The sequence below is a fragment of the Nanorana parkeri genome, unplaced genomic scaffold (genome assembly GCF_000935625.1).
Source record: "Nanorana parkeri isolate BGI_ZX_2015 unplaced genomic scaffold, ASM93562v1 scaffold1256, whole genome shotgun sequence".
NCBI lineage: Eukaryota > Metazoa > Chordata > Amphibia > Anura > Dicroglossidae > Nanorana > Nanorana parkeri.
This window is the reverse complement of record NW_017307524.1, coordinates 136930-162221: the sequence shown is the minus strand read 5'-3', so window position 1 is coordinate 162221 and position 25292 is coordinate 136930. Positions and strand designations below refer to the sequence as shown.

The following is a 25292-nucleotide window of genomic DNA, read 5'->3' as shown; positions in this document are numbered from 1 at the left end:
ACTCAGTAGCTGTCCAGCCTTCTAATCTCTAAGACAAGGGTATTTACAATTACAGACCCCAATGGGTTATGCTATGTGAATGGGAACATGCAACAAATACAGAGTAGGTGTCGTCCCAATTTTGCAGCAAAAGTGCAAATACGCTATTGTTAATTTTAAGTGATAGATTAATGCTAGCATGAGGTTAAGGCTTCAATCACACTGGCCACTTATGTTTTTTATGCAGAGATCGGTCTGTAAAATCTGTCAGGCTAGATGCTTTCTTTATGCTTTAACATGACACGCTTACACACATCTGTCTTTTGTCCATTGAAACAGTCCATTGAAGTAGCCAATGAGATTTCAGGAAATAAATGTGCCTTGCGTTTACATGCAACTACACGTATTTACACAAGTTTACATGTGTTTTGATGCGTTTAGAAGCTAAAATTGTTTCTTGGACGCACCTGACTTACATTTTTTCGAAATGCAGCTAAACTGACTGCATCTAAACGCAAGGTGTGAATGGATCCATTGGAAATCATTAGACGCATATATATGAGTTTAGAAGAACATTATAAACGCATATAAAAGCACCTAAACGCACCCTAGTATGAGTGGGGACTAAAGATTTAGTTCTCAGGTCATGTAAAGTAATAAGGGGTACATTTTAGTGTTCATTTTTAGGGTGAGACTGTGGTTATTATATTATGACAGGAAAGCATGTGTACTTATGGAGACTGTTCCATGCTTTTATGTGGGACTGCAGCACCAGAAAACCTGCCTTGGCTCCTGACAGTGAGCACAAGAGGAGTGCATCGTGGCGTCAGAAGAATTACAGGAGGGGCTGGGTGCTAAAAAAAAAAAAAAATGGTTAGAGGTAATCTAGTTCACAGCAGGAGAAATGAACAATAGATGAAGCCTTTTCAGCCCTCAGGTACACTATGTGGGTGGGGTCCTACTACAAAACAAACTTTTACAACAAGGTAGGTTTAAGCCGCGGGGTGGCAGTATGTTACACCCCTAGGCAGGTATGAAGTACGCATTTCAGGACTTAATTTGTAACTGGTGTGTTGCTTTAAAAGCCATCAGACCCCTTTTAGCTGTCCATGACTGAGCAATACATCAACAATTAATTCTATGGGGTTCATCTACCTTATCTTCCAGCATAAAAGTCAATGGGAATTTATTGCACAGGGAGAGAGGGAGCAGTGACATCAGATAAAAGGGGCCTAAAAGATAAGTGCACTTTGTAATAAAGGGCAATTGTGGTCAAAGTCTGGACACAAACGCGTGTAAATACCTACGTACCGCGACCTTTGGTCGCACTGGACAATATGCCAAAAAGGGGGCATACTCAAGAAAAGATGTACTATACAAAAGGGTATGGGTGGGTGGGATGCTTAATAGGATCCGAGGGTAAGTCGGAGAATCAAGGCCGTATTTACAGGCCAGCCTCCTCCCACAAATTCACGCTGGCCCAATTGCCAGCCTTCCTAATTATCTGTTAGGGCCGGTGCACACCTAGGCGATTTATTGCACGATTTGAGTTGGGCGATATCACACAAAACACAGATTCGCATTGAAGTCAATGGAGGCTCCTCACACCTTTGCGGTTTGTCGCCCGACCAAAATCTCGCCCGTCGCCCGACCAAAATCTCGCCCGTCGCCCGGCCAAAATCTCGCCCGTCGCCCGGCCAAAATCTCGCCTGTCGCGCGACAAGGTGCAGGAGCTATTTTTGTGCGGTTTGGGTCCCATAGACATCTCTATGCATTGAAATACATTTGCGCTGTTTACAATGAACAGTCGTACAATTGAAAACGTGCGAAAACAGCTCGGCATCTGAATCGCCTAGGTGTGAACCTAGCCTTAAAATAAGTGCACTTGACCTGATTTATATTTTTTTTTAAAAGGTTTTCTCTCTGTATAGTCTGTTTTTATACTGTATATGTACATGAGGGCATCCAGCCCTCCAACTGGACACATGTGATGTTGTTCCATTTTCCAATAAACAAGCTTCATTCACCTAACCAAGAAAAATAATGTTTTGGCAGGTAAAGCAATAAACATACATATATTTAAACACTGTATTAAGCTATTTGCCTTCAACTCTTTCCTGGAAACGGCGGAGAACACAAAGGAGTCATGTTTTAATAGCTACCAAAAGACAGAGAAATAATTTGTATAGTTATTTTTTTCCCTAACAGCTCAAACATTAAAGACAATCTGTTTCTAAAGAATCAACAATTTATGTGCTACTACATATATTAGAATCTGTGACCTACAAAACGGAGGAAACAGCAAACAAAGGGAATGTCTGAAATGTAAATGCCTGAGAACAAATGATAATTTACTGTTTCATTAGGAAACATTAATCTACAGGAGCATGTGGACCACGTTTGCAGGCATGTGGACGGGCGGCCTGGCAAGTCCTGCATATTGGTGAGTATACACATATATTTGGATGAAGGATACGGAACAGTGTGTTCGGCCAATAGAAAACCGCTTAAACACATTCTGTGCTGCCAGCCTGCCAAAGCAATCCCTCTCACCTCTCAATATGGAGGCAAATTTTATATTTCCTCTTATTTTCTCATGTTTTAGCAGAGTGAATTGTCCACAGGAAGCTGAAATTACTCTATTTGTATCAGTAACAACAAGAAACTGGCAAAGCATCAACTATTTTCACACACTGTTACTAAAAAGCCGAGTACAGAATCTGTCCACAAGGGATGTGAGACCGAAATAGGTTACATTTAAAGCCACGTGTGATGTCACCTCTCTGCGCTTGGATGATGTCAGCTATCATCAAAGATACAGGTAAAAACAACAGGGTGGGGCTAAAGGCAATAAAACATGATTCCTTAACCCTGCCAAAAATAGCAGAATGACTCTTAAAATTGCAGCATGTAGACATTAGGGGCTCATGCACATGAGCATACGATTGGGGAATACAGCATAAAAATTCTGGCTTTGTTCCGCACCCAGGAAGCCCAGGTCCTGCTTACAGCCGCTCATAGATATGAATGTCTGTGCGCAGATGTATGCGGTATATACGCCAGTACGCACGTTAGGGTGCATTCACACCAAAATCAGAAGTAAGCTGTATGCAACAGAGGGTCCGTTGACTTGCAATTGTACCTTCCGATTTCTTTCCGATCCGTTGAGTTGCGATCCACTTTTCAATGGATGCAAATGGAAGGGCACTGAAAAATGAATAGGTGTGAATGGGGCTAGTTCACACCGGATACGTTGTGTTACGCTGCACTGAAAAAAGTAATGCATGCTTTACTTCTCTTTTCACTGCAATATAACGTTACGCAGTGGGATGGAGCAGTATGAACTAGCCCCATTCACACCCATTCATTTTTCAGTGCCCTTCCGTTGGCATCCGTTGAAAAACGGATCACAATGCAATGGATCGCAACGTAACTGATCTGGTGTTAATGGGCCTTAAACCCACGTATATGACACAAGCATATTCCCTAAATGCAGAAACCCAGTTCTTGTAACAAGTCTAGAAAAGTTGTGCCATGATATTTACCTTTGGTCATGCCTCTTCTTCTTATAGCCTGTACATGTGCAATACAATACCACAGGCTTCTCTAAGCAGAAGACAGCTCTGTCGATGTCTACAGGGTTTTTCTGTGCATGTTAAGGGGGAAAATACCTGGCCAGAGATAAACATTGCTGCAGAACATAGCTGGACTTGGTGCAAGAACTAGGTATATGCAGCTGAGGATGGGTTGGTTTAGTTCAGCTCAGAAGGGGGTGAGGTGCAAAAAGTGGTAAGGAAACTTTCCATACACTGTAAAACTTTAGTTGTGCTGCCGCCTTATAGTTAGACATACAAGTGCAAAGCGTCTTGCCTCATCTACTACACAGCGTTGATACTGGGCTGTCTATAGTTCAAATCTAATCTGTGCAAAAACCACACAATTGTCATCCTTAGGCCCCATTCATATGGGCTAATTAGGTCTGGCATCAGACAAACTGCGTCCAGTTCTGGTTATCTGACCCTACCGCAGTTATCTCCTGGATGTGTGGATACATGCAAATAGCGGTGGGCAGCACACTGTCCTTATACAAGCTTAATAGTGAACAAGGCCTTACAAAGAGCACTTTATTGTTTTAGTGGTGGTTATATGAAATAACTGTTGATATTAAACAATATGTGCTCCATCACGATACAGGAAGATTGTACATCTTCGCCTCTGCTGCCTTAAATATATAAATATGATCTGCTTTTTGGGGGGGTTTTCCGGAGTACAACTTTTTTTTTTAGAATTCTTTTAGGGCTGGCCAGAAGGTATTCCTTTGATGGAGCTAGCTCAGCTAAACATGCATTTGCATGAAGTGGAACCAAGAAACTATCTGTAATGAACACATCTCAGTCTCCTCATTGTGTGTGGAAGAATTCTTCCTTGTTTAGGCACAGCAGAATTAGTAGCTATTTTATACCAAGTGACAACAAGTAAAACATTTGCTTTGGCACAGTGCTATGATGAAAATGCCAAATGAACATAATGCTATGTTGCACCAACCAGTTACCAGAATTAAAAGACGATTACGGAAGCCATCTATAAAATGTGCTTGTATTTTTCTCCCCAGTGTGTTATTTATCCATAGCTGGGCACCCCCTATTGGCATCATCAGTTAACTACATTGAATTTGTACACATTTGAAAATTAGATTTATAACAAGAGATCTAAATGAGAAAAGAAAGCACAATTGTTGTCCACAGTGACCAGTTTCTTTGGTTCTGTAGGATAAAGAAACTGTTACTGTGGATAATAACATAGTCAAATAGAAACTATGTTTCTATTTAGTTTTTTCCTGTTTGTTACACTTTAACCATTCCCATGTTTTACAGTCTTGTACTTGGCCACTTGCCATAGAAGCAGCAAAAGCAGAGGGTAGGCAGATAACACTCTAGATGACTAGATGAAGGCCGGATTCAGACCTTTGCAGGGTGTAACTACGTGAATGTTAAAGGAGAGCAATGGGGTTAGGGCTTTTCCTCATAGTTCTCCTAAGGGTAACGGGAGGACACAAACTAGCGTCCTCCCGTCACCCTAAGCTCAGTATACCGCGAGCTACAGCTCGCGGTATACTGAGTCGCCGCAGCTGAAGCGGATCCTGACAATTATGTCTGGATCCGCCCAGCTGCGTGAGTGACAGCTGGCTCTGCCTATCCAGAGGCAGAGTCAGCTGTACCCGCCCCCTCTCCCGTTCGTTCCGCCAGTCAGCGCTGGAGGATCGGAGCGGGGAGGGGGGAATCCAGCCCCACCCCTGTCATGGCTCTCTGCCATGACAGGATCGAGAAGTGATCGAGAACGCCGGTATGTGTTCGCTCACTTCCCGATCTACTGAGCCGACCTGTGACAGTATCATTGTCACAGGTCGGCTAGAACTATGAGGTGAGTGAAAAGCACTCACCTCATAGTTCTCCTTTAACGTGCGTCATCTTGTATGTTAAAAGAGAACTATGGGGTAAGTGTTTTTCCCCATAGTTCTCTTAAAGGTCACGGGAGGACATATACTAACCTCCTCCTGTGACCTAAAGCTCAGTCTATAGCGAGCTACAGCTCGCGGTATACTGAGTGCCGCAGCCGGGACGGATCCCGACATTACTGTCGAGATCCACCCAGCTGCGAGTGACAGCAGACTCTACCCATCTAGAGACAGAGCCAGCTGTACCCCGCTGGAGGATGGGAGCAGGGAAGGGGGGAATCCCTGCAGGGAGCCGTGACTGACAGTCACCGCTCTATGCAGGGAGATGATCGTGAAGTGAGCGAGTGATGGTATGTGGTCGCTCACTTCCCGATCTATTGAGCCGACGTGCGACAGTTTAATTGTCACACGTCGGCTCGAACTATGAGGGTGAGTGAAAATCACTCACCTCATAGTTCTCCTTTAATGTGCCTTGCAGTAGGGCAGTTCATCTTTTTTGAATGGTCTGCCAATGCCCTACTCAGGCGGTAAATTGTAGATTTGTCAAATTGTACACTTTTGTATGGAAATATCCAATCAAAACAAACAATCTTAGTCTACAGTACTGTATTTTATAAATACCTTCAGACACCATTACTACAAGAGGTAAAGTATTATTAAACTCCCAAACTTGTTTTCAATAATGAATCCAGATCAAACAAATATACATTGCCCAGCAAAGTATTTCCTTAAATGTTTGCCTAAGCACCTACAGTCATCATGTCTCCAAACAGCTGACTCAAACTCATATACAGTCCGGCGTCCCCACACTTCCTGTCAAGTACAAGATCACAGAACAGCAGTACAAAGGACAGCGCAGACTCTAGCGCAGCTGTCCATCTACTAGCATGGAGAAGGGAGGTGGAGAGCAGGAGAGTGGTTTGCCCTGCTGTGCCTGTGTGTTTCAGGAGACATAAGGCTTACTAGCACATACAAGGGTGGCTCCATAGGACCCTGCAATGGAAAGGAACAACCCCAAAAAAGGATATAAGGGCAGGTGTTCAATGACCAGCTGATTCTACAGGAAACTAAAACTTTTAAGGGCTTGTTCACACCAATTACAGTATGTTCCAGCTCGGTTAGCTGCTGCAACACACTGCATCGCATACTAAACTACCCCCTGCATTCTGGGGCAGGAGCACTATTTTTTATGATGCCACGCGTCCTGGTGGGGGCGATCACACTGCAGGCGGGGGGGGTGCAGCTGTGGTGCCATTGACTTGAATTGACAGGACGCAGGGGGGAGTTTAGTATTCGATAGGGTGCGTTTCAGCAGGTAACCGTGCTGGAATGCACTATAATTGGTGTGAACAAGCCCTAAACATCAAGGAGCAACATTCATTTTAACAGGGTTATTCACTAAAGAGTGAAGAGTTTGGAGAAGGCCGGAGAAGTGAACAATCTAGGACAACATAGCTGATAGCTGAACTGGAAAGTGAACTAAATTGGAGAATTTTTCCAAATCAGCGATGTTATCCTAGATTGTTCACTTCTCCTGTCTTCTCCAAACTCTTCACCCTCTAGTGAATAACCCTGTAAGTGGTTTCATCAGCATTTTTAAATAGCATAAAAAACATTGATAAATATCACTTTAAACGTTTATCACTTTAAAACTATTTTGCTTGAGCTTACATACATTAATGTGAACCTGTCCTTTGCCCATACTAAGAAAATTAACTGGTTCATCCACTGTAGGGACTCTCAGGGCACAGAATACACAGAACAGTGCATACTGGTGCACTACATACCACGTGTTGTGGTGTGCTGAGTTTAAAAGAAAGAGGTATACATCCAGTTTTTGTTCCTAAGCTGGGGTTGGCAGTTCATTAAATGGAATGGGCAGATGTGAAAGCCCCATAATATCTCACTAAAAAAGTAACTCCTATTGAAGGAGATGCCTGAAATATGACCTGCATCTCAATGTAGACTTCAGGAAAAAGCAGTAAACCAATCACACAACCAGGAAATTACATTTTTGGAGCCATTCTGCCATATTGACAGGAAGGGACATTTCAATTCTCTGACATTTTTAGAAAATCATTCTGCCTGGAGACTGCAATGGAAAATGTAATTTTCAATATCATTAAATTAAAAATGGCTTGTGTAGCAGTTATATTTCCAAAATTAGATTTTTAGCACAAGTGTTTTTTATTGTCGGCTCACCACAGTAAAGTGAACATGTTACTTTGGCCATTAGTGCATTATGTAAGATACAGAAGAGGAATGCAACTTCTGAATTTATTTACTTACCAATATCAGTTTCCTTATGGTTTTTAATGAACTCAGCAAGCTCAAAATTTCCAGCAATTATAGCAACCTGCAACAATACAGTGTATGATTAATGAACAGCTTTTTATTTTTGGATTTATAAAATAAATATCATTTTATAGTAAAATTGTACTCAAGGTAAACATAGTTTCCATGTATTCCACTCCATTTAACACTGAAGGTAAAGTGCCCAGACAATTAAAAAAAACAATGTTTTCAGTTGATCCCATCCGCCCCAGTGGATTACAGTGATTTCAAGACTATATAGGAATTAATTAAAACTGCTTGTAAAATGCTTAAAGAACACACATTTAAAAGGGTTGTAAAATGCACATGTTTTAAAAATGCATCAGAATCAAAACGCATTTTCAAATCCATAAAGTTTGAACAAGTGTGCATGCAGTTATGATATTGTTGTTGAAACACCACTTGGATGCCATAGCAGGCACCAAGTATATAGTTTGAGCTTCTTCCAGTGCCCCTCCGAAGCCCCAAAACCCAGACTGTGCTGTTACAGAGGTCTCAACTGGCTTCCCCAGGTTCACCAGACATTTAGGGGGTTATTCACTAAAGGGTGTAGAGTTTGGAGAAGGCAGGAGAAGTGAACAATCTAGGCCAAAATAGCCGATTTAGAAAGTGAGCTGAATTGGAGAATGTTTCCAGTTCTGCTATGTTGTCCTAGATTGTTCACTTCTCCTGCCTTCTCCAAACTCTTCACCCTTTTGTGAATAACCCCTTAATAATCAGGACTAAAGTGTACTGGTGCATTACTACAATCTGCATATTTTTACAGTGAACTTAAAACTCGGGAAACTGTGATGTCAAAGAGAATTGGGAAAATGGTAGAAAGTCAATAGATTGCCAAACAAATGGCAGCAAAAAAAAGGACCTTTGATTACTCCACCATAAGTAGGGTTCATTCTTCAGATTACCTGTATTACATAAGGGATTATGCTTGGTTTAATGAAGAGCATTAATGTGGCAGATGAGGTTTAATGTCGATAAATGCAAAGTAATGCACTTTGGAATTAAAAATAAACAAATGGGTTATACAATTATGGGTATGCCGCTGGGGAAGTCAGAAATGGAGAAGGATTTGGGGGTCATTGTAGACCACAAACTGAAAGGTAGTTTGCAGTGCCAGGCTGCTGTAAACAAAGCTAGCAGGGTCTTGTCCTGTATTAAAAAGGGGATGTATTGCAGGGACAAGTCTATAATTTTGCCACTTTATAGATCATTGGTTCGACCTCATCTGGAGTACGCGGTCCAGTTCTGGTCACCAGTACTAAGAAAAGATGTCCTTGAGTTGGAAAAAGTCCAGCGAAGGGCAACCAAACTAATTAGGGGTATGGAGGACCAGAGCTACGAGACGAGGCTACTAAATTTAAACATGTTCACATTAGAGGTGAGGAGATTAAGGGGGGATATGATTTCCATGTACAAAATGTTTAATGGTGGTAGCAACATTAGCGATAAACTGTTTAAAATTAACTCCGTTACAAAAACTAGAGGCCATCACCTAAAATTGGTGGAAAAAAAATTCCAGCACAAGGTGCGAAGGGGGTTCTTCACAGTAAGATCAGTTAGGGTCTGGAACTCACTGCCACAGGCGGTGATTTCAGCAAATAATGTGGAATTGTTCAAGAAACTTTTGGACGATTTCTTAAGGGACCGTAATATACAGGGGTACGGGTACTCCTAGAATGAGATCCTAATAGGTTGGACTTGATGGACTAATGTCTTTATTCAACCTCAAATACTATGTAACTATGTAACAAATTATCCGCAGAATCTTTAGGAGGTCAAGACTTCAAGTTACTACACTTATGAGAGCAAGAGACAACACCTTTAATTTTTTTCCCCAGCAGTATAGTTAGTGTGAATCCATGCTGAAATGTTAACTTCAAGTGAACCTATGCTTTGCCCAAATACCTTCCCTTCACTCGCACGCTGTTTTTTACTTCAAGGAAGAGAACAAAACACTGAGAAAGCTTCAGCAAATATTATACAAGACCAAGGGCTCTCTCCCTACCCCTATCTAACATCCCTTGTCCCTAGCAAAAGCCTACTCAGACATCCTGAGTTGCATTTTGGGAGAAAGAGAATTGACATTCCGCGAGCTGTAGCTCACGGTATACTGAGCTTAGGGTAACGGGAGGACGCTAGTTTGTGTCCTCCCGTTACCCTAAGGAGAACTATGGGGAAAAACACTGACCCCATAGTTCTCCTATAAAGCTTGGTTAACAATAAATTGAAATACTAAAATACTCATCTTTCCTAGAGGGAGTGTCATTCCTCTTTCCTTTCTGTACTGTCCCTTTGCCCAAGAGTCTAGGCCTTTTGTCACAGGACTTTTCTCAAATGGGGTGAGTTATAGGGTTGCCACCTTTTCTTCCAGTGAAACCTGAACACTCTAGCGACGCACATAATTTTTTTGGGGAGAAGGAGTCGTGGCTTATTCGTATGTAAATAGGGTTACCCATTCATATGTAAATATCACAGTCGAGACTATTTTTAGTGGGGTGCCAGTAGCCCCTATCTTAATTTTGGTTGCCCCTGTCTGCCTGACATCATGTGTCCGGGTTTCAGGTGCCATGAAACCTGGACACAACATTCAAAACCCGGACTGGCCGGGTAAATCCTGGACAGGTGGCAACCCTAGTGAGTTATATAATGTGAACGGTCATCACATGACCAGATGCCTACAAACTCATATGACGACAGCAATACAAACATAATTTCAATCATCTTTTACCTATGCTTCCTACTGTAGCTGAGCTCTACTGCACAGGCAGCAAGAAGGCATAGCCAAATGAAGGAAATTAGGGGCACATACTGTAGAACATGTTCAGGTAAAAACATTTTCAAGTTCACGTTTTTATTCCTTACAGATTTATCCTTCATTATTTCTAATTAAAACTGTATATGGGGCATCCATGTTTGCTACATTTATATGCTTGGTAGTGCTACAAAGTTTATTCTGATTTGCTTGCCGATTATTTCAAAGGAAGGAAGACATACAGGTAACCACTAGAGGGAGCATTTGGAGATCTTTATAGGGAATACAGTATGAACCTGGAAACATTTTTTACAGCAGGTGTATAAAATTATTGTACTCCAATAACCTAAAACACATAGTTTGCCTATAACTAAAGTACTGTGTTTTTTCCCTTCCCAAATGAGCTAAAAAAAACAAACCCTGGGGCTCCCGATAATTGTTATGGTAAAAGTATCATTACAAATACAAACATACACATGTACTTTCCAGCAGAGCCTCCATTGAATTGTCACTGGTGTCACACATTGAGCTATACACAGTTCATAATACTAATCAACCATATTTTGTCAACTTGACAGGGAATCCTTGTTGGTTTCCATTCAGCCCTGTAAATGATTTGATATTCACATGACATTTTTCCATTGTGACATTCCACAAGTGATAATCAAGGCTTCAAGAAAAAAAAAAAACACACTGGCAGAAAGCATTGAATTGGGGAATAATGAGCTTTCTCAATGAGCCACTGCCTGCAACATCAGAGAATGGCCTGACAGCATTAAATGCTGAAATGTTGGAAAATAAAACAAACATCTGCTTGGATCGCTTACTCGCCGCTCTCTGTAGCTGGTTCAATTAAATGTATTCCAGGCACACGAGACCTGTGCTGCATGGAAAATGGAATCTTCAAACTCCATTATGTAAATGATTTGCATACAGGTGTTATATACATTCGTATCTTGTGTTTGGTAATGTACAGTAAGTAGAATATACCAGTTGGAACCCTTCTTCACCTGTGTACATTTCTACACTTTTCTGCACCATTCTCCAACTGTGTAACCAGTGTCTGTCTCACAGCAGTTCTCTTCACCCGTGCAACCCATCTCTACCTCGCTGCAGTTCTCTTCAACTGTTCAACCCTTTCCAACTATGCAGCCATCCTGCAACTTTCTCCAGCTGTGCAACCCCTCTTCACAGTGATCTTTAGGCTGTTAATCCTCACTCCTCACTACCTTTCTGCAACACTATTTAACTGTATAAAGCTGGCCATACACTTTACAACCATCGCAAGACTTTCGTCTTGCGATGGTTGTAAGCTAATTAAAAGCTTGTACGATCTGCCCATCTTGGACAGGCAGATCGCACTTGCGATCATCGGAAAGCACGCCCCGCTGAGGGGAGGGCTTCCGATGACTGCAATGCTGAGCGGGCAGTGTGCGCTTGCGCACACCGGCCCGTGCTGCATTTGCCTTACGAGCACGCCAAAAACCCACCGGAAATCTTACGATTTTCGGATGGTTTTCCAACATGCTTGTAAGACAAAAGACGTGCGACTGTACAGTAGAAACGGTCGCACGCCTTCCATAAACCTGCCGATTATCATACGATCGCTGGATTACACGCGATTATCGTACAATAATCGGCAGATGTATGGCCACCTTAACCCTCTCCACAGACTAATTCAGCTGTGCAACTGCACCCTGCTCCACTTATATGCAGCTGAAAACCCTTCTGCATCTCTCTAGGTTACTACATGTCAAACCCATCTCCAATTGCACAACTCTGTTGATAAATGGGTATTCCCACCAAACCTTGATCCTTATCTCCCTTTATCCATGTATCTTCACTGAATTTTCTTAACTGTCCCAAGCCCCAACTTTTAAAAAATATCCCCCCACCGCCACCTGCGTAAGTGGATGGTGGGTGAGATGGCTTCTTGCGATTTGAATTTCCTCCCGATGCCTTGGCCCTAATATTAAACTGGACCAGAGTTAACTTCAAGAGTTTCAAGGAAATGCAATATATTGTCCTCAAAGGAAGAAACGTCTCCACTAAAAAAAGGTACATGCTGTTTTTTCAGCCACGAACGTGCGAAATTGCACGTCGCCAAGTGTGCACCTGCACGGGAGGAATCGCGCAATCTGCTGTGACTGGGGTGCCATTAGAAAAGAATGGCACCATCAGCGCAATCAGTAGTGGTGTGCAGTTCCATGACCGCGCGGCCATCCGCATGGTTTCGTGCCCGATTGCCACGCTGTCACAGACCGCCTAACCGTGACCTGGTCCTGAATGGGGTTTATTAAGTCAAGGAAAATAGGTGGTTCACTTTGCAAGAGCATTGCACTTTGCGAGGGAGTTTTGCCTTGGCTTAGTAAATACACTAAGCAATGGGATGTATGCTGATCAGAGAAGAACGAAACAGATGTCACACTTGTGACATCCGTGTCCGTTCATATTTTTCCTCCATTGCAAGAACTGAGCTCTAAGGATCCATGTTAGGTTCGTGGGAAGTTGGATGTAAGTGGACATGTCCGTTTACATTAGATTACCTCTGGTCCGTCACAATCAGGCTCTCCAAAGCAGAACTCTGTTCCTTTTTTTTTTTCATACCCAGAGTCGGGGGTAATTGGATGTAAACGGACGCACATCCATTTAGATCCGGCTGCCCATAGATTAACATTGGGCTTATAATCAGATACATCTGAAAAACTGACAGGCAGATCTTATCAGAATGCTTGTGTGAAAAGGGGTCTAAGGCAGATTTGTGTCTGGGGCAAGGGAAGAGCATCTTGCTACTCTTGCTAAAATTTGTAACACTAGACTTTTGTACTGATGAATTATCATGAGAGACTTCAAGGAGCATAAGTGGGTGTGTGTCAGAATATTGTACATGTATCACAACTAAATAAGCAAAACAGATTCTCACATTTGGAGATTAGAGGCAAAAAGGGAGTAGTGTGACCTGGTATGCTACAGCTATGTCTGGCTGATAAACTTAAAGCCTATCTCCAGTTAAAACTTTAATAAAGCATTGCTCAAGATCTCAGTGCTTCATCTAAACACATAACCAACACAGGCTTCTTCCAGACTCCAAAACCGGCCCCCACAGCCATGTTCCCCCTCTGCTCATGCAGTCGTAGACCTGTTGAAGTCACCATGTTCAGTGCAGGGCCCTTAGCCCTGCATTATACGTGAATACGTAGAGGTATAGTCCACCAGCCAGAGCGGAGAGCAGAAAAGTGAATGCAGACCACCGAGGATTTGAGGATCCAGTAAGTAAAAGACCTTTGCACCATACTCCACCATACTACATGGGGGTAGCCCCACAGCAAGAGTTAAATTCTGAGCAGATAGACTGTATGCTTTTCAAGGCTTCATTTTCAGTTTTGACCTTTAAATGCTTGTGTGATGAAACAGTCATTTCAAAGAGCCAGAAAAATGACACAAAGATGTGTCTGAAGTGATATATTACCCTAAACCCATTCATACTACAGCAACCAAGGGCATGTGTAAGTTGAAGGGCTAAGTGACATAAATAGCCAAGGAAGTCCTGTCCTTTCCACCAAAGCCGAAAATTCTTCTAAATGATGTATTGCTGCAGCTGTAAAATGCCGCCCGTTCGAAGACGCACATAAAGGCTCAATTCACAAATCTTCAACACAAGGTGACTGTGTTCTTTATTTCAGCCATGTGACTGTAGTTTTCAAATCTCAATGAATTATTGAAAATAATTCACTTTACTTAAGGATAAACAATCCTTAAGGATGCCATAAGGATCCTTGTCCAGTTGTGCAAGATTGTAAATTAAGCCTTTAGTGTGTAGAAAAAGCGTAATTCCTACTTTCTGTCCAACATTTTTACATCTACCTCTGTGACCGTGACTCCTGTCAGTGCACAAAATCTGTTATTTCAGTCTTACAAGGATGCCAGCTGGGGGAATTGCCATCATCTCCTTGTATATTTTAGGAACTTCAGCAGTAAGAGCTCTACGCCTGAAAACTCAGTCACACCTACATGCAGCAATCATTATAAAACAGGGTCTCAATCTCCATATTGGGTCTTCTAAATCATTTATGAAATGGAGAATTTAGCAGGGGGAGTGAAATTGGAGGCAGAGACCACTTTGAGTGACTCATTGGCTCTTTTCATCTCTCGGGGTCCCCAGCAGAGATCTCCTCAGTCTATCAGCTTCCATGGACAACTGAAAAAAATTATTTTGGGTGACCTCCAACCACCAGACCACCCAAACACTGCTCATTGTTTTCCTGATTGCTATCACAGTGACCACACGAAAAAAAAAACAACCCCAAACATAACATTCTACAATTTCCTCAGAAAACCATAATGATTCTTAGAACCAGCAGGTCCTTTTTTATTAGACCTACTTCCAACTTGCAGCTCTATGCTGAAAAAAGAAACGGAAAAAAAAAGAAAATCAGTTTCGACTGCAGCCCACACATTGCGTAACTCCCAGCACACATTAAGCTAAGCCCAAGAATGCAGGAATCTGAAATAAGACTGCGGAACCCAAGAACACAAACCCTGCGTCTTAATACAAGCAAAAGGAAGCTTCCACTTAATTACCTATTTATCTGTTAAGTGCTTCGTGGACGAAGCACTTCAAAATTAATTTCAGAATCGGAATCCTGCAGTCACAAGTAATAAATTAGCGCCAAACTGCTACAACAGAGAAAAAAACCTGGAAATATTTTGTTAGAGGCAGCTGTGAAAACGGGCAGAGGGGGTCCCACTGCCACTTGGATTGACGGAATAATACACCAACACATACAGAATTCAAGCAGCAGCATAATTACCTTCAGCTCTTCTCCCAGTCCTGGCTGATAGTGCTCATCTCATCCCTCACTATTCCCTGCCTCTGGTATCCTCCTCCGAAATATATGCTAGAGCTTGCTCCTGCTGCTTATGAGTGATTTGCCAATAATGGCCTGCTTACTTATTAAAAAAATCAACCATTTCTTAGATCTTAATGTGTAGCTCCTCCAAATATGAATCATTATTCCATCTGTGCTTTGACACTAAGAAGACAATGATCTTAAAATAGTTTCTACATGTCAGGTGTGGTCACTGTTGTCAGTGATATCCGAGCAAGAGAACTTGTCCGGCATGGGAGACTTTGAGGTGATGGAAGTGTGCAGACGATGGAATGGCTCCGTAGATTGTGTAATGTTAATGCAAATCTGTTGCAAGTGTTGTGAAGCAAACAAGGACGAGGAAAATTTTGCGGTTTCTTTGAATTAAACTAAACTCAGGCGTTATATCCTAAAAATACATTCAAGTACCTTAACTATTAACGAAAATGTATCTTATTTGTGTATCACTCGGCTGTAGATCTTCAAATCATCTCTGAATTGGTGCTGACACTGTCCTGCCTTCTGGAGGGGGGCTACTTTTGTTCCCCATGGTCCCTGTGGGTGTTGTAAAGTAGTCACCCCTCCAAGCTCAGTCCCGGGATGGACTACAATCTCATGTTCAGTTTACTAATTTGTATTGAGATTGTAGTCCATCACTGGGGCGAGCTTGTAGCGGTGACTACATTACAACACACACAGGGACCATGGGGAACGAAAGTAGCCCCCCTCTAGAAGGAAGGACAGTGTCCGCACCAATTCAGATGATTTGAGGATCTACAGCCGAGTGATACACAAATAAGATACATTTATGTTAATAGTTAAGGTACGTGAATGCAGTTTTCAGATTTAAAAGAGAACTATGGGGTAACCTTTTTCCCCATAGTTCTCTTCAGAGTCACGGGAGGACATATACTAAACTCCTCTCACGACCCAAAGCTCAGTATATTGCGGGCTAATGCCTGCTATATACTAAGAGCACCGCAGCCGGGACGGATCCCGACAACACTGTCGAGATCCACCCAGCTTGCTGATTGACAGCGGGCTCTGCCTATCTGGAGGCAGAGCTAGTTGTGCCCGCCCTTTCCCCGGCCGTTCCTCCACTCAGCGCTGGAGCATCAGAGAGGGTAGGGGGGGGGGGGAATCCCTGCCATTATGGTTGCTCCCAGGATGCCATGCTAGCCCTCTGGCTTTGGTGCTTCTCAGTCACTGAACCAAAACAAGTATGCAGTATAAGTTATAGGTGGAACTCAATGTCTTTTTTCAACCGGACTATGTAAATATGTGCAGTTCTGACTTCACTGGCTGCATATTGGTTCCGGATCTGTAACTGTCAAAGTGCTAAACCTAGAAAAAGCTGCTAATGAAATGCAGCTAAGCACGAGTGGTAAAGTTTCATACCTACACAACTACTCATATGATGCAATAACTGTCTTTGTCATGCCACCTTTATACCATATTTAGCTGCCTCTTGATCTAAATCCCTCCTGTCCCAGCTTCAGTTTTCCCTGTCCAAACCCTAGCAAACTACTTTAAATGAGAAGCAGCGGGAGAGTAAAATGTACACTCCCAACAGTTAGAGTCGACGTGTGACAATGCAGCTGTCACATGTTGGCTCTATAGATTGAGGACTCAGCGATCACAAATCGCTGACCGCTCAGCTCACAGCTTCTCCCTGCATAGAGCAGTGACTGTCAGTCACCGCTCCCCACAGGGATTCCTTCCTCCCCTCTCTCTGTTCTTTGAGCATTCATTAGAGGGACAGACAGGGGAGGGTGCGGACACAGCTGGCTCTGGCTCTAGAGAGGCAGCCCGCTGTCAATCAGGCAACGGGATGGATCCTGACAATATTATTGGGATCTTTCCCTGTGCTGTGAGCATATAGAGGGCAAAAAAGATCTATAGTCAATAAAAGGTTTAGCCTTAGTTCTCTTTTAGGGCACGTTCACACCAAATCCAGTGCGTTCCATGCCTAGAACGCAGTGGATTGCATAAAGCAAGCCTTGCCTGTTCTGCGACAGGAGGGGGTGTGTAGTGCCAATCATGTCAATGGCACCACAGACACGCCTCCCGCCTGTACAAGAACGCGTAGAACAGAAATGCCCAGTGTTCCAGTGTGGTGCGATCACAAAAAATAGTGGAACCATGCCGGAACGCACTGGAAATGGTATGAACGGGTCCTTCAAGGAAACCTGTTCTGAGAGAAACATGTAGGATGTCACTGATGACTTCCATCTGAGAATGCTTATTGCCTTGCTGTCAAACTAATCCAATGCCTTTACTACATACCAGGGACCTACAACATATACAGCAAGTCCTGTGTCTCAACCTGAGGTTCTCCTTTGTCTGAAATTTCTTTTTCCTCATCCCCCACCTTCAAAAGGTCCTTCAAAATGTATGTCTTCAAAGCTGTCTCTCCATCTTTATCTCTAAGTTAGTCAATGACCTCCAGCCACAGTCCTGTATCCAATGTTCCCACGCTAAAGGTGGTCATACACAGATAACTGTTTTCATACAAATTACACACTTTCCCAATTGAATCCAAATGGAAAACTGTGAAAAGATGTATAAACAGACCCTACAGAGTTCTGAGATCGGTCTAGGTATGGGCAATCTTAAAAAGAAACAAGTGATCCATCTGCACCAGGTAGTATTATTCCACAAAGAAAATATCAACTATATAATCGACCGTTCATAAAATGTAAATGGCAGATTGAAAAATTATTGTTTCATCGATCTGTACACACACAATTCTTCGAGTGATCAGAAGCAATCAGAAAAATTCCACCATGGCCGATTGATATCTAAATTGATTGAACAGAGGGTATCTGGTTTGTGATTTGTATTCAATTTGATAAATTCAGTCAGATGAAATAGTCCACTGAATGAACATATCAATATGTGGGTGGCCCCCCATTACATTGTAAGGTTCTATAGGCAAGGCTCTCTTACCTTCATACATGTTTCATCTGTACATGATTGTATGGAGTTTGTAAATTGTGCTTCTTTTCTATCTGATACGCAGAAATGTGTAATATGCTAATGCTTCTAAATTAGGTATAATAACAGCAGAAAACGCTCAATATCACTCATTTGCCATTCCATTAACCTTACAGCATGAGATAACAGGAAAAATGCATTCCTTGAAAGGCACATAAGCTCCCCAAGTCACATGTTTAAGTAATAATTGGACTGCTTTCCTGGGCATACACTATGAATGAAGGGAGATCGCTAGACCAGCTTGATTCATTGATGCCAGTCCACTCTGCGGGAAAGTATACATTTATCTTTTAGAATGCAGGTGTTATGGATGGGCTAACGTCAGAGACAGCTTTTTATTATTCCACAGCGTGCTCCCACCTGCTAATAGCCGTCTTTAATGTACACTTATACCAGAATACACTCGAGCCTTGGAAAGGAGCTCTTGATCCAGCATTGAGAGCAGAAAGAGGATATTTATAATTAGAGACAAATTTCAATCTGCAGATGGTACTTAAGACTATTCAATGTATACATCAGAATTTTAACCACCAAGCTCCTGACAGCTCTGACTGGATCTAAGGGCATTTACTGGAAATAAGATGTGGAGCTGATCTATGACGGTCACTAACTATCTATAATCAGCTCACTTCTAGTTATTAGCATTGTCTCAATGAAAACCAGGCATCTATAGCAGAATGCTGCCAGTATAGGACTCATTTTTCCCTACAAATAGGCTGTGGATAGCCAGAGAAAAGGTGAGATTTAGCTTATTTATACAATAAAAGCCACTATGCAAAATAGAACTGTTCCTACTTGCTGTGCCATCTAAAGTAGCACTGAACAGCTGTCGCCAGCTTCCAGAGCAAAGCCCCGCAACTGGTGCTGAGTGCAGGTTGCATGTTATGACCAGATCCTCGCACCAGCACACACATTATAGGATAACTATACCCACAAAATGTCATATATTGTACTTTAACAGTCCTTAGATATGGTGCTGCATTAGTTTTCCTTTTTCAGGCTAAGAAGTACAGAAAATACTTGGTAATCTAATGCTATGTTTCTTGTGTAAACTACTAATTGCACCACCTCACATGTAATGAAGATGAGCAAAGGCAGGTGTGTTTGAACAGTTGGCCACTGGAGCACTAAAGAATGGCTACGCCTGCTTTCCTAAAATAACGCTCAGAACCTTTCTATTTTTTCCAGCCTGTGTGGCAACCAAGGCTCCTATCATAAATAAGGAGGCGGGGGAATGAGCATAGCCACCGAGGAAAAGAAAGTGTGTTATCAAAAAAGAAAATAAAGTTAGCCTCCACATCTAAGGATTGGTGGGCTGCAATATACAATTGTGTTTGTTTTTGGCCTTTGATACACATAGGTTCAGAGTCTATGAAATTTAGGAGTCCCTTTCTTGTTCTACTTGGAGTGACCAACAGCTCAGACGTTCCTGCAGCCATCATTTTGACTTACATCAGAAAAGCAAAACTCAAGTAGAACTTATCTCAAAAATAGCCTATTTGTGTAGAGAGTTGGAAGGAGGGAGACTGAATCGCTGTTGGTTATTGGGAAAACGTTTTTCCTTAACCTACCCAATCGCTTTGTCTGGCAGAAGGGTTGTTGAGGGCTGTATTGAGCTGCCCCATTAGATAATCACTTGATCCTGCCAAATATGTACTGTACACTTAACCTTAAAGCAAACCTTTACCCGTATCTTAAAAATAACAACAAACACACCTTCAGAAATGTTTAGTAATGACAATCTAAAAACACATACTTCTAGATAATTGAAGACTTTGTATTCTTTGCACATCTTATTTCACTTTTCTTCCCCAGTCTTCTGACAGTGGCCATGTTTACTAAGGACAGATTATTAGCTCTCATATTATTTCCTGGATTTCTGGTACATGTGACTAGGACATGTGACCATGCACATCATCTCAGGGGAGGAAAATGCCTTTCCCTGAGATCTCATGAGATTAGAGATGAGATTACCCAGCAATGCTCTGCTGATGACAAGGCAATCCCAGTGTGCATTGTGTTAGCAAATTGAAATAATTTACACTTTCAAAGCAGGAAGTGAATGCTCTGCAAGTGTAAGTATTTCAAACTCACAGCATTTTACACCTGCCATGTGTATGTTTTTACTACTCATCATACATAGAGTGATGCATTGATAGAATATGATTTTGGGAAAAAAAGGTCCACTTTAAGGCACCTGGAGAGGAGCCACAGTACCACGTTTTTCTTTAGTAGACAACAAAAAGCAGCAAAGTCACCATAGATATACAATCATGAAATCATTTGCATATGCCTGCATTATTAAATAATGCTACACTAGTCATAGACATAGGTTCGCCTTGTGCTGGGGTCCTGAATGAGGCAATATCTATTTTGAAAAAAAGTTTGCATGTAGAAACAACATTACAGAGAAGAAATGACAAAGCTTCACTAGGGTACAATAATTTGTCAATCATTACTCTGATAAGCTGACAATACATACTGACGCCAAAAAACAAACAAACGGCATCAATTCTGTATTGATTGTACCACTAAGGACAAGACTATGAGGATGAAAGTCAGCACTGAGTAAGCAACTTCAGTTATCACTTTCATACTGTGCTCCCAGTGCATTCTTGTAAATCGTTGCTACTATACTCTGCTACCATAGAAACAGCCCCCTAATGTTTTATGGTTTTAAAGTACAGTAGCTATGTCTAAGTCATCATTTCTAGCAAAAATAAAAAAAATAGAAAGGATCTGAGGGTTATTTTAGGAAGGCAGGCATAGCCATTCTTTAGTACTCCAGTGGCCAACTGTGCACAAAAACCACTGGTTTACAGCACAGACTAAATTTACAAAGTCCTTTACTCCAACTTGCACACAGCTTTTTCAAGTTGTCTAGCTCTCATCAGACTGGAAATCCTGGATTTTAAGAAGTAGAGCTTAGGGGGTACAAAAATAAAAGCCTCACTTTATCTGTGTGCTGTAATAAATGGGTCTGAAAAATTAGGTTATATCCATGCCATACATAGCCATTTCCAAATAAGAAGTTGGACACAGTGGCATAAAGAATTAATTTGAATGGTTCCATCCACTGTAAGAAGACTTAAAGTGACATTAAACCTTATAAATACATTCAAGTACCCTAACTAAACCGAACAAAAATTTATCTTATTTGTGTATCACTCAGCTGTAGATCCTCCAATCATCTCTGAATTGGTGCCGACACTGTCCTTCCCTCTGGAGGGTGGATACTTATGTTCCCCATGGTCCCTGTGTGTGTTGTAAAGTAGTCACCGCTCCAAGTTCACTACTGTGATGGACTACAATCTCAATACAAAATGGTAAACTAACCATGAGATTGTAGTCCATCATGGGAAGAAGCTTAGGTGGATACTTTACAATTCTCCAGATTTTGTGTGCCCCAGTTTTAGAAAACTCTCCCCTTTATTTTTTGATATTGTATTGGAAATTGTGATTCTGCACAGAAATCATCTGTTTTCTTTCCGGTAAGTTACAGTAGGTAAGCAAAGACTGGCCATCGTTGTTTTTTTCTCACACAGTTTTGCTGAACACGTTTGCCTTTAGCGAAAGAGACATATATTTCAACTGGTAGTATGGCAGCAAGATGTGTCAATGCTACAACTCCATTACAAAGCTTTCAAGCATATCAAAGGGAAATAGATTACTCTGTTTTAGAAATAAATGTGATGCTTTCTTACCTGAAATGGTGGCTGGCTGTTGTAGTTTTTTATTTCCTTGTTGGCTCCTCTGAAAAGCAAAACTCGTGCACAGCTGTCCTGTACAAAAAATAGGAAATGAACATTGTTAAAAAGAAATCAAAATACTTCTAGTCTGAAGACTGCAGTTCACAGAAATAACACTATTAACATTTATTAAACAACTTGTATATGACCAGAAAGTGGAGTCGGCCAAGCAGACACTTGGAGTGTAATACAGGTAAGTGCCAAGAACACAGTGTCAGAAATAGGACTACCCCAATATGGATGGCAGTGAAATAAGGCACTATTAACCAATAAGGGTGAGCCTTTGACAGAAAATAGATGCATCTGGGTCCCTTGGGAGGTGTTGGGCATCAACAAGGGTAAGTTAAAGGACCATTGTATTTTTATAATAACCTTCTCTAATCCATCTTCTCACCCCTCCTGAACTAATACGGAGGAAACCCCCCACCCCAACTTCTTGCATACCCCTGTACCAGAGCCGTGCAAGGTTTACTCCTCCACGGGGGAAAATCCTCTTTGGCAATGGTTGCACATGTATACTGAGACCTCTTAGACTTGTATAGGGCTGTACTGGAAAGCAGCTACAGCATCCACACATAATTATTTTCCCCGATGAGAAGTAAACATTGTAAAGATGTGGCTCCGGTACAGGGGTAAGTAAGAAGCTGGGATGAGGGGGTGTAAGTGCAGGCAGGGGTGGACACACCAATTTTGCAGACTGTGCAGCTGCAGCTATTTTGCAGCCCGTGTGACCTAAACACAGATTTTTGCTACTTTTAAAACTTATTTGTAAGTTAGGTGAAAAACGGGAGGCGTTCTTCATAATTCCCTAAGCTTGACCTATTATGTTCATGTGGTATGGGGCATAAATCACTTTTACTTCCTACCTAACCAGTACTGAGACATGCAGAATGTGTCTACCATTTCCTCTTCACATCATCTGGATTGGAAGTGAAGTTTGTTCACATTATGACCCCAGTTGCATATCATGAACTATGAAAAATGGTAGAGCATAGCAAAGGCCACTCTTCATCTGCATCTATCTATTCAAAGTGTACTCTTCTTATACAGGGGAACTTTGGTGGCTTTGTTTACCACGAAAACCAAGTTAGCTCAGGTGTAAGGGTAGATTAGAGAAGTTTATTGTAAAAGTACAGGTGTTCTTTAATGTCTCTATAAAGAGTGTGCTCAGAATAGGGGCACTACCTGGGTGCAAGGAAGACATCTTGCTTGTTAGTTAAGGTACTTTCAGTCATCCTTTGGTGCCTGCTCCCAAGCTTTTATGGCTGTTCTTAAACAGCTCTATAAGGGATAGGTTAGCTTTAAAAAATGGTAATTCCAGTTTCACTTGGCACAGGTCTGATGTGCCTGTATTATTCTACCTGTACAGAACCACAGAATACGTTGGTTCTGTACTAGTGAAGTACCAAAATAATAAAAGCGTTTAAAAAGAAGATTACTGATAGCTAGATATGCAGAGAGACTGTTCCAGGCTGGAAAGCATTGTACCTTATGACAAAGTGGTTTAGCAGAGTAAAAAGAATTGTCAGTCTACTTCATGCCACCTAGACAGGAGGACAATACTTCCTCGTCCCGATTAGGATTCCTTTTCGTTTCACACAAGTGGTAGTTAGTGCTTACTGTTCTGCTATCACATTGATTCTGTCTTGGCAGTTTAGGAATGTTTTTTGCCTTACAAAAATCATTCTCAGACATATTACACCTGTATTCCGTGTCTGTAGAGACATTTTATAAGGAAGGAATGTTATCCTACAGACAATAAATCTTCTTTATTTTTTCCCATGTGAATGCAACACCCCTGAATATATGGAATAGAATATACATTTCATATGTAAATGGACAGCTGTATTTACACTTGCATCTCTCTATTGTACAATAAAACAAAGGGAGAACCAGGCTTTTCTAGACATTTCTAATGCTATAAAGTGGATCTGTGACAATCAGGCATGTCTGCATCTCTTTGTGGTTCTGGTATGCTGAAGGGCAATGATGATTGGCAAACCAAATTAACACATTGCTGCCAAGTTTCTGTTATTAAAGTAACACTAGACTCAGCAGGTAAATGTTAAAAATTTATTAATGTACCCTAGCTATTAAGAAAAATGTATCTTATTTGTGTATCACTCCAGCAACAGATTCTTAAAGGAGAACTACGAGGTGAGTGCTTTTCGCTCACCTTATAGTTCTAGCCGACCTGTGACAATGAGACTGTCACAGGTCGGTTCAGTAGATCGGGAGGTGAGCGAACACATAACTGCTTTCGCTCACCTCTCGATCCTGGATTCCCCCCTGGCTGGATTCCCGGGACGGGGGAGACGGCGGGTACAGCTGGCTCTGCCTCTAGATAGACAGAGCCAGCTGTCGTCACGCAGCTGGGCGGATCCCGACACAATTGTCGGGATCTGCTTCAGCTGCGGCGTCTCAGTATACCGCGAGCTACAGCTTGCGATATACTGAGCCTAGGGTGACGGTAGGACACTAGTTTGTGTCCTCCCGTTACCCTAAGGAGAACTATGGGGAAAAGCCTTAACCCCATAGTTCTCCTTTAAATCATCTCTGAATTGGTGTTGACACTGTCCTTCCTTCTGGAGTATGGCTACTTTTGTTCCCCAAGGTGCCTGCGTGTGTTGTAAAGTAGTCACCACTCCAAGCTCACTCCCATGATGGACTACAATCTCATGTTTTATATTAAAATTATAGTCTCTCACAAGAGTGAGCTTGGAGCGGTGGCTACTTTACAACACACACAGGGACCATGGGGAACAAAAGTAGCCCCCCTCCAGAAGGAAGGACAGTGTCAGGATGAATTCAGAGATGATTGGAGGATCTACAGCCGAGTGACACACAAATAAGATACATTTTTGTTAATAGGGTACTGGAATGCATTGTTTAGATACAGCTCCTGAGTTTAAGGTCACTTTAAATTAGTAACTATTCATTAGTAGTTACTTCACATACTCACTGTTTTTTGTTCTGTTATATCACCCTGATCTTCTTGATTCATTGACTATTGCAAAGCTGATTCTTTCTCCCATCTTGTTTTAATTACCATTTTAAAGCTTACCCTTGTCTGAACTTCTCTTTATCATCATACAAGTCATTGTGAAAGCTAAAGCAACTCAAAGCATCTTGATGTAACTCAGAAGCTACCAGAAGCA

At 41.9% G+C, this 25292-nt stretch overlaps 1 protein-coding gene across 3 annotated transcripts in view; it reads right to left on the bottom strand.

Moving 5' to 3' along the window:
• Positions 1–25292, bottom strand: part of SHANK2 (SH3 and multiple ankyrin repeat domains 2) — a 334773-nt gene that overhangs the window by 281084 nt on the left and 28397 nt on the right. For all 3 annotated transcript variants that reach the window (XM_018568872.1, XM_018568873.1, XM_018568874.1), the window contains exons 8-9: positions 22090–22167; positions 7724–7790 (exon numbers count right to left, since the gene is read on the bottom strand). In XM_018568872.1, coding sequence (XP_018424374.1) covers positions 7724–7790; positions 22090–22167 — 145 coding nt within the window. The remainder of the gene's footprint in view (positions 1–7723; positions 7791–22089; positions 22168–25292) is intronic.